Source organism: Halyomorpha halys, unplaced genomic scaffold, assembly GCF_000696795.3.
Source record: "Halyomorpha halys isolate HHAL.00 unplaced genomic scaffold, Hhal_1.1 Scaffold438.1, whole genome shotgun sequence".
Taxonomy (NCBI): Eukaryota; Metazoa; Arthropoda; class Insecta; order Hemiptera; family Pentatomidae; genus Halyomorpha; species Halyomorpha halys.
This window is the reverse complement of record NW_027107367.1, coordinates 1,259,547-1,268,023: the sequence shown is the minus strand read 5'-3', so window position 1 is coordinate 1,268,023 and position 8,477 is coordinate 1,259,547. Positions and strand designations below refer to the sequence as shown.

Below are 8,477 nucleotides of genomic sequence, written 5' to 3'. Positions count from 1 at the left end.
GTGACATAGTGACATGATACAAACATGTGGAGAATCTACCCATTGATAGAACTCCAATAACATTTCTAGAGGAGAAGATCTCGAGGCCATCTTCTTTTCAGACGCCTAGGAGGATTATTAGGTAATGAAGGAGAAGCCAGGTTAGAAACAAGTGAATTTGGGTGGTTGGGAAGTTTATCATGGAAGGAATCGTATTTGGTTCTGGAAAAATCAGCAACATATGGGACATTGAGGTCCTGATGGATAACTTGATTTGTGACAAAGTAAGGAGTATCAAGAATTTTAAGTAGGATTTTGGACTGTAAGGATTGGATTTGGGAGGAATTTGATGGTTTAGTGGAGGCTCAAAGCTCAACTCCGTATGTCCAGATATACCTTATAATAGATCAGTCTTTTGTAAATGTTCATGGTTAAAACTTAAAATCGATAAATGAGTCCAAAAATTACAAAACGAAATTTAAAACTCTGCGTGTATCACAAAACATTCACTTAACACTCTACATATGCCCTCCAGTTTAGTGTAGATAATGAGCTCGTATTGAAGTCTTCACTATTTTTGTGATTTCCGAAAACAAAAATCCATATTCTGGGGTTTCTCTAGATGTGAACTATGGATATCAATTTTGTTCCTGCCAAGAGCACAATAGTTTAGCAGAAGATAAAGAAAGTGAAATGCAATCGGGAAAAGATAGGCTTTTCTCGTTCATAATGTATGTGTTAATTTTTTCTATTTTCTCTTTCAGTTATTCATCAAATTCTTTATTATTTTGTATTTATGTATAATTTATAATTGGTGACAATTAGAACTGTTTATTTTAATCAAATTAACAAAATTAATAGTACTTTAGAGAAAATGTTTTTATAAATTCGTAACTTGAGCACATTTAGACAATTTCAATGAGGATAAAATCTATATAATATTAGGAATCCCTAAATTCCTCAATCATTCATCGAGTTTAATCAAAATCTTTAGAGCTGTTATCAAGAAAATCGAAAAAAAATGTGAAAAATCTATTCCTGGAAATGGCACTTCTGATCGGTCGAATTTAACGAAAAACGAAAAAAAGTTAAAATATTTTAACTGAGAGTCATTATTTTTAAAGAATAAAACAATTTGGCTAACAGAGTAAATATTGCATATTTCTTTGCATTTTAAAGAAATCATTTATTTATATTTATTGCAAGAACAATTTCTAATTTTATATTTATTAAAACTAAAAAAATATATATTTTACTAAAATCTCTTACATAATGTTAGACAAGAGTTACAAAATTTCTCCTCATTAGCGAGTCGTAACGGTCGAAAGCTGAACGTGACCTGAAATAATCTTTCAAAATATGAAAACTGACTTAAAAATCCACTTAACTAAATAATTTTGCCAAACTTTAAGATAAAAAACAAAGATATAACCTTCAATGCAGGTTTGTCTAGCTTCAATTTTAGTGATAATACCTCTTTGTAAGTCTGATAGTCTAAGAGTTATTCGCTAAAATAAATTCATCATATGTTGATTTATCGTTATTTAAAAAAAAAAATGGATTTTGATATAATGTATCTCAAGAATTATTAGTTATAGAGGTGCCTATTAATAATAGTTAAATTGATATCATTTAAACATATAAAGGTGTTTAAGACAAAGTCATAAAATGTTGATTTCTCATTATTTGGACAAAAGTTTTGGTTTTTTAAAAGCTATATCTCAGAAACTATTGAAAATAAAGAGCTATATGAGAGCTCAAATTTTAGCAATTTTTTATACTTTCAAATAGTATTAAAAAGTTTTACTTAATAGTTAGCTTTAACGTTTGTGAGGGCTGAATGAAAGGTGAGGAAAAAGGTTAGGCTTTTCAATTTTTCGACCACCATTTTGTTATTTATTCTGACATTTTGAAATCGATAACATTATAATTTTTCAGCATGAATTGAATTAACACATTTTCTTTTATGATTTAAAAAAAATCAGTATTTCGGCCAACAAATATGTTTTATACGCTAAGATTTTAGTTACTGTTAAGTAGGTACGTCAAAGTCAACAGCAAATAATTTAGCATATTACAAATAGCAAACATAAACCTCGTGTCTAGGGAAATTGGTTCCAACCGGCAACGAAAATCTATATCTCCTCAACTAAAAGGATTTCATCTTGATCATTCATGGAAATAGAAGAAACATATCATGTATTTCAAAATCATTACACGAAGGACAATAAAATAAACAAATATATTCTTTTATTATGACTACAATACACATATTTATGAAAAATATGGGATAAAATTAATGTTGATAATTATAAATAACCTCGATATGAATTTTAATAATTAAAGAAATAGGAAATTTAACCAAAATATAGTTGAAATAAATAAATTAAATGCCTGACATGAGTGTAGGGAAGGTTAAAAATATTGTTGTAACAAATTATAACAAAGAATGTTGACTGTGATAAAAAGTTTTAATTTTCAATTTAATCTGTACAATTGACAAATTAGGTAATTAGGCATAATCTTGAATTGCTTATTAACAAAATTGTATAATTCCCTCAGGTTTTAATGTTTTATTGGGTAATTTGTGGACTGATATAAATGACCTGGGCAGAATAGCCCAATCCATACCACATCATTTAAAATAACTTTATACAAAGTTTTTTTTAAGATGATATGTATAATAAAAGCTTTTTGTAATAAATTGTTCTTGGGGATGACCGAATTGGCGGAAACGTTGGACTTCCAAAGGAATAAAAATCGAAGAAGGATCGAAGAAGAATTTGCCAAAGAAAGCATTTTATAACGGAGTATAAAAACCAATAGGGTTGAGTTTAGTAAATATAGAGGAGATAGAAACACGCTGAGTAAGGAATTCCTTGATACAAGGAGGTTATTGTTTGTGTGTTGCTGTCCGGAACAAGGATGAAAACACTTAAACACCATATGAAAGACAGAGATAGACAAATAATCTAGAGACACTGAAGACAAATCATTTAAGTGAATTCAGTCTCACTGAAAAATCCCCCAGATACCAGCCAACCAAAATCAAAGAAATAAGAGATGAAATAAACTAGAAACGAGTTTTTGAGAAGCACAGAGTTCCGGAATTCCGGTACAATTTAGGGATAAGGATAATGTATTTTTGCTGTATTTGGGAAATATGACTACTACAGTAAGTGTTGATGGAAGTTGATTTTGAAATTTTTAATTGCGTATTTAGATGTCTTAATATAATTCAAGTATTTCTTTTAACAACTTTTTTTTTAAATCTATATATTAGTTTTATTTTTCTTTAAACTGATCTACTGCTGTCTATGTCTTTGGTTTGATTTCACATTGCTATCAAATGATAAATTCGTTTAACGGATCGAACGTGGGTGATGGTTCACTGGAGGGTCTGAGAGAGTGAATTAGGGGGAATAAATTTGTCAAATAAATGAAATAAAATTGTCAGAAGGTATAAAATTGTGAAATAGAAAAAAATAATTAAAATATTTATGTTTAGTGTGTAGACTAGTATTGTTTATAAAAGGAAACTGCAGAAAAAAAATTTTTTTTTTGTTATATTATGTAATTGTACATAATATGTATTGTACATATGTCCGATCATGGATTGATTGGGATGCTGTGTAATGCAACAACCTAATGTATTTGGGCAGCATGGTGAATAATGCATTTCTATCTCAATATCGATTTTTGTGTCTTCATATTATGCATCATACTGGCGCTTGATGCTTTTGTGAACCCAAATAGTTCTGTTTTTGGTTGAAATAAAATGCAACTCGTCCAACAAATTATGAGTATTGGAAGAAGTGAGGGTACTTCTGCTCTCTTCGTATCTTTTAAGTAAGTGAAAGAATAAACTACCAATTGTGATAATGTTTAATAATTATGTGAACGGCTACAAACCATGAAGGGTAAGTGAACATAAGTCAGTGGTTTAAGAAACATAGGTTGTACAAGGAGGTGTTCAAGATCATGCTCAAACACGACAAGTAACAGAGTAAATAATTACCTGCCACAACTGGATCCGAACCCGGGTCATAAAATGAAAAAAAGAAATATGAAATATAATTTAATAATGTATAAGGAAAAATGAAAACATTTATTTAAAAATCTAGTTAATATAAACGTAGTCACTCTTTATACTGTTCTACAACAGTATAACCTATATTTTTAAGATATAGGTTTTTCTAAAATCTTTGGAGTGTTAACAGTATAAATCTATTTCTAAAATTTATTTCTGGAAATATGTTTTCAACTTGGGAAAATATTTCACTCTGTTCTGCTTTAGTTAATTCTTCTATATACTAATCTATTATTTATTGCTCTTAGTAATGAAACTTGGTATAGAGTCAATTATTTCAAATAAACAAAATTAAAGTTACTTTTGAGGAATATATTTTTGAAAATGTGGTATTTAATCCCCCTAAGTATATTATGATGAGGATAAGATCTAGATGATATTAAAGGCCATTAAATTGTACAAAGTTAAAATGAGTTTAATCAAAATTGTTAGAGCTGTTTTAAAGGAAATTTAAAAAAATAAATGTAAAATCAATGGTGAATCAAGTCAGTTGATTTTAACGACAGATTGCTATGAGATTTTGGTTAAGTCTGATTGCGATAGAATTTTTCCAGTCATTATCACACTGAATGATTACTTCAATAATCATTAGGAGATGATTTTTTTTGTTAATATATTGAATGATAAAGTATGAAATAATCATTGGAGCTAGTATTACAAATTATAGTTTATATCTTGGCACGAAGTACCCTTTGGAATTAAGAAAGATTTGAAAACAAATAGGTACATACCTCCTCTACTTTCAGTTCTTCGGCCAAGTTCATGGTCTCTTCAATAGCAGGGAGCAAGGTAGGGAATATTGTTTTATTGAGGTAGTTCCATTCTTTGGTGTCTGAAAAACGAAAACTTGGGAAAATAATCAAAAACAATATTATTATTGAAGGATGGGTCTTACGCCATTTCTAATGTTGCTCGATTTAACTATGTTTTAACTTAAGACTCCTCTTCCCGTTTTTAAATGTTTCAAAGGTGAGATAAGCTATAGGTAAGCTATAGCTATACAGACCGTTGCTGAATCGGAGTTTAGGTGGCGAGTGGCTCTGGAAGCTTTGCTTTAAATCAGTTTTGATTTAACGATCCCCTTCAAGAGATTGTAGTATATCGTACATGGACCAATACTCGCTAAGTGTCTGTTTTAAAGGTAAAATAAAAAATCTATGTGTACAAATGTACAGAGTACCCCAGGGGTCTGTGCTATCATCAATACTTTTCTCAATATACATTGGTGAAACTGTTGAAGCCAAGTATGACAAAGCTACTGCAGCGGCTTAAACTGACGAAACAAAACCTGCGATTTGTTTTTTAAATTTATTTTTCTCAGGAATTGGAATTCGGATGTTGGCTGATGTTGCTGCAAACTACAGAATCAAATAAATGATATTTTAATTTAATATAATTGTTCAATTTATTTTTATTTTTCTTCGTCGGCCCAAGACTCCCGTTGGAGTCCTACACTGCCCATATTATAGTACAATGGAGATGAGGATGTAAATTATTGTTTATTTATTTAATTTTAAAAATCTACTTTGGATTCTGCCATAAATTTTCACAGCGACTGAATAGTAGCCCTATCTAGATCTGCCAGCCCTTGGAGGAAAACTCTATTGCTTTGGAAGAGGGGGTATTTAATCCTGTATTTATCATATCTACTGCAATTTAGTATAATGTGTAATGGTGGATGGAGTAGCATGTCGAACATTTATCATTTTTTCTAACTTTAATTAGTGTCAAGCCGCCATTTGTACGACCATGGTTAATTCTTAATCTTGTAAGTAAGACTATTTCTTTTCTGTTTAACTTGACACAAGTGTTAGAGAACCATGGGCGCGGAGAGACGTTAGGTTGGATAGTGAAATGATCTTTACCGTTCGAAGTTGACTCCCAGGCATACCTATCCTGCCCTTCACTAATGAATTCTTTTTCATCCAACTAAAATTTTTCTGTAAAGGCAGTTTCGCATTTTCCACTCTTCCCGAACATTATTTTGCCATATTTTCGTATTGCTTCTGCTTGCAATCCATTTGTAGGGCTTGTTCGGAATGATCCTAATATACCCTAAGAGTTGTGTGTATCTACCTGTATCTACAAACCCTAAGTTTTGTGTTGTATCTAGTCTTTTAATTAATGGTGAGCTTGACTCATTGTATATTATGGATGCATAGTCTATTATTGGTCTCGTCATAGTTTTGTAAATGGTAAGTAGATTGTGTGGGTGGGCCTGATATGTTAATTTGAACGTGTAGGTTTTCATCCAATGTATTAAATCCTTGCCCCAGTGTGTGGTGCCCTTCTGATATATTTGAGCACGTTGTGTATAGTATTAAATTGTCAGCATATTGAAAAATTTTCCATTTATCGGGAGGGTGCTTGACTATAAAGTGTGTATAAATATTGAATAGAATTGGACAGATCCCCTTGGGAAAAGCCTGTATTTGAGTGAACCTTAACTTCTCCTTCGGATGTTGCCAGAGGATGTATGTTCTAAATGAAATTCACTTTTAAGGTTTGAATGCTTTAAAATTATTATCAGTTAGAAAACATGTAGGACATTCCTTCCTCCGAGGCTCGCATCTCCTCTTGTGAGGACGTGGAACTATCCATTATATTCCTGGAACTGGTAGTTAACCAAAGATGACTCGTCTGTTACCGAGCTCTCTTGCGCAGGGCTATGTTAATTGCCAGAAGGGCTGTAAGAGGGCAAATATTTTTAGAAGACACCTGGGATTCTTCAGTTAAAAGATTTCTCCCACACCGGTTTCAAAATAGATTGCCCGTGAAATCAGTAGCTAAAAATCAAACTATAATTGAATGAAAGTGTGGTTATGGAGCTATTTACTAAGGAATTCAATGAGGTTTACATCTTTGTGGATGAACTGCCTCGATTTAAGAAAATGAGAAGTAAGAACGTTCCTGAGAATTTCGTTGAAATGGGAAATGGGAGTTGCTGTCCAAATAAAAAACTTCATTGCTGTAATATTTATATATATATATTTCTTTGTGTATCATGTTTTGAACGTTGTACGAATAACCAATATTCTGTTATTTGTCTTTCTTTTTTTGAGAAGAACACGTGTAAACTTATCACACCAATGTCAAGTGCACGCAAAAGTGGAAAAACATTTATGTGTTCTAAACTATTGTTAACACTATATTACGTGAATAATTTGAGATCACTGGAAATGAGTTAATAAAATCCCATATGTTATTTGTAAATAAATTTCTCATACCCAAATCTAGTGTAAATCACTTTTAATCGTTTTTTTATTTCTACTAGCAGAACGGGAAATGCTTCGCTATTACTAAATTTGGGGACGATTCCAGATTAATTGAACAAATTTGAATGTTTAATATAAATTTAATTTATTTAGTTAAAATGAAATATACACTATATATTTTTATTTACTAGCTGGATTATTGATTGAATTAATTGCTAATTACATATCTTTAGCGGTAAATAATAATATATTATTAAATTATATGATTATAATATATAATAAAAATGTATTATAATAATATATAATTAAAATAGTTAAATAAAATGTCTGGTGTCTTTATACATTTTACTAACAGGTTTCCATAAAACTGTTTCATCTCTCATTACTAATATTGGTCCAATCAAGATCTATGTAGTCAATTAACTATTATTAAAATTTTCATTCAGAATGAGTCGGTGTATAGCTTTCAAGTTATAATAAAAATTAACAAAATTCAAAGTAAACCTGTCTTAATTCTACATTTTTGTTTTATACGTAAAAGTTCAATAGGCTAATCATTGATAATAGTTGTAATTCAATGATTTTTTTTTTCAAGGCATTTGATCACCATTCAAATAAAATACATTTAAAAAATAAAAATAGAACCAGATATTCAAAATAAAACGTTTCAAATGTCCTTAAAAGACCATTGAGTATAAATGATGTTGATATAGGTTGAATGGGGAGACACTCAGCTTTCCAGCGGTTTTAATAACATAGGATTTGGATAAAATGCACAATAATGAAAGATTATATGAACAATGGACATTGGTAGAAAAAAAAAAAATCAGATTCTTTTTTTTTAATTTAAATTTTTTGTTCGCCTACATTCCTTGAAAGCTAAAAAGGGTTTTATGTGAACATGAAATCTTTTTTTTTTGTATATAAAAGCATTTAATGGTATCAGTAATATCTGCTTTTTTTCTTTATTCTCCAGAAATAGACAAATCGATTGGTATATTATAACCTAAAAAGATATATGTATAATTTCTGAGCTACGAGCCAAAATTTAATTTTATTAATAACTTAAAAAATTAAATTTTTAATTTCTTTAATGAATGGTAAAATTTTCAGACGACGCTAAAAACGAATATGAAATGTTTTTTCCTAAAAAAAAAAAAAAATGTTGGCCTTATATACTTGAAGCCTCTTTC

The 8,477-nt window shown here is 30.1% G+C and overlaps 1 protein-coding gene across 2 annotated transcripts in view; it reads right to left on the bottom strand.

Annotated features, from left to right (window-relative positions):
- Nucleotides 1-8,477, bottom strand: part of LOC106682741 (uncharacterized) — a 187,942-nt gene that overhangs the window by 175,043 nt on the left and 4,422 nt on the right. For both annotated transcript variants that reach the window (XM_067045679.1, XM_067045680.1), the window contains one exon: nucleotides 4,801-4,901. In XM_067045679.1, the coding sequence (XP_066901780.1) occupies nucleotides 4,801-4,901 (101 nt within the window). The remainder of the gene's footprint in view (nucleotides 1-4,800; nucleotides 4,902-8,477) is intronic.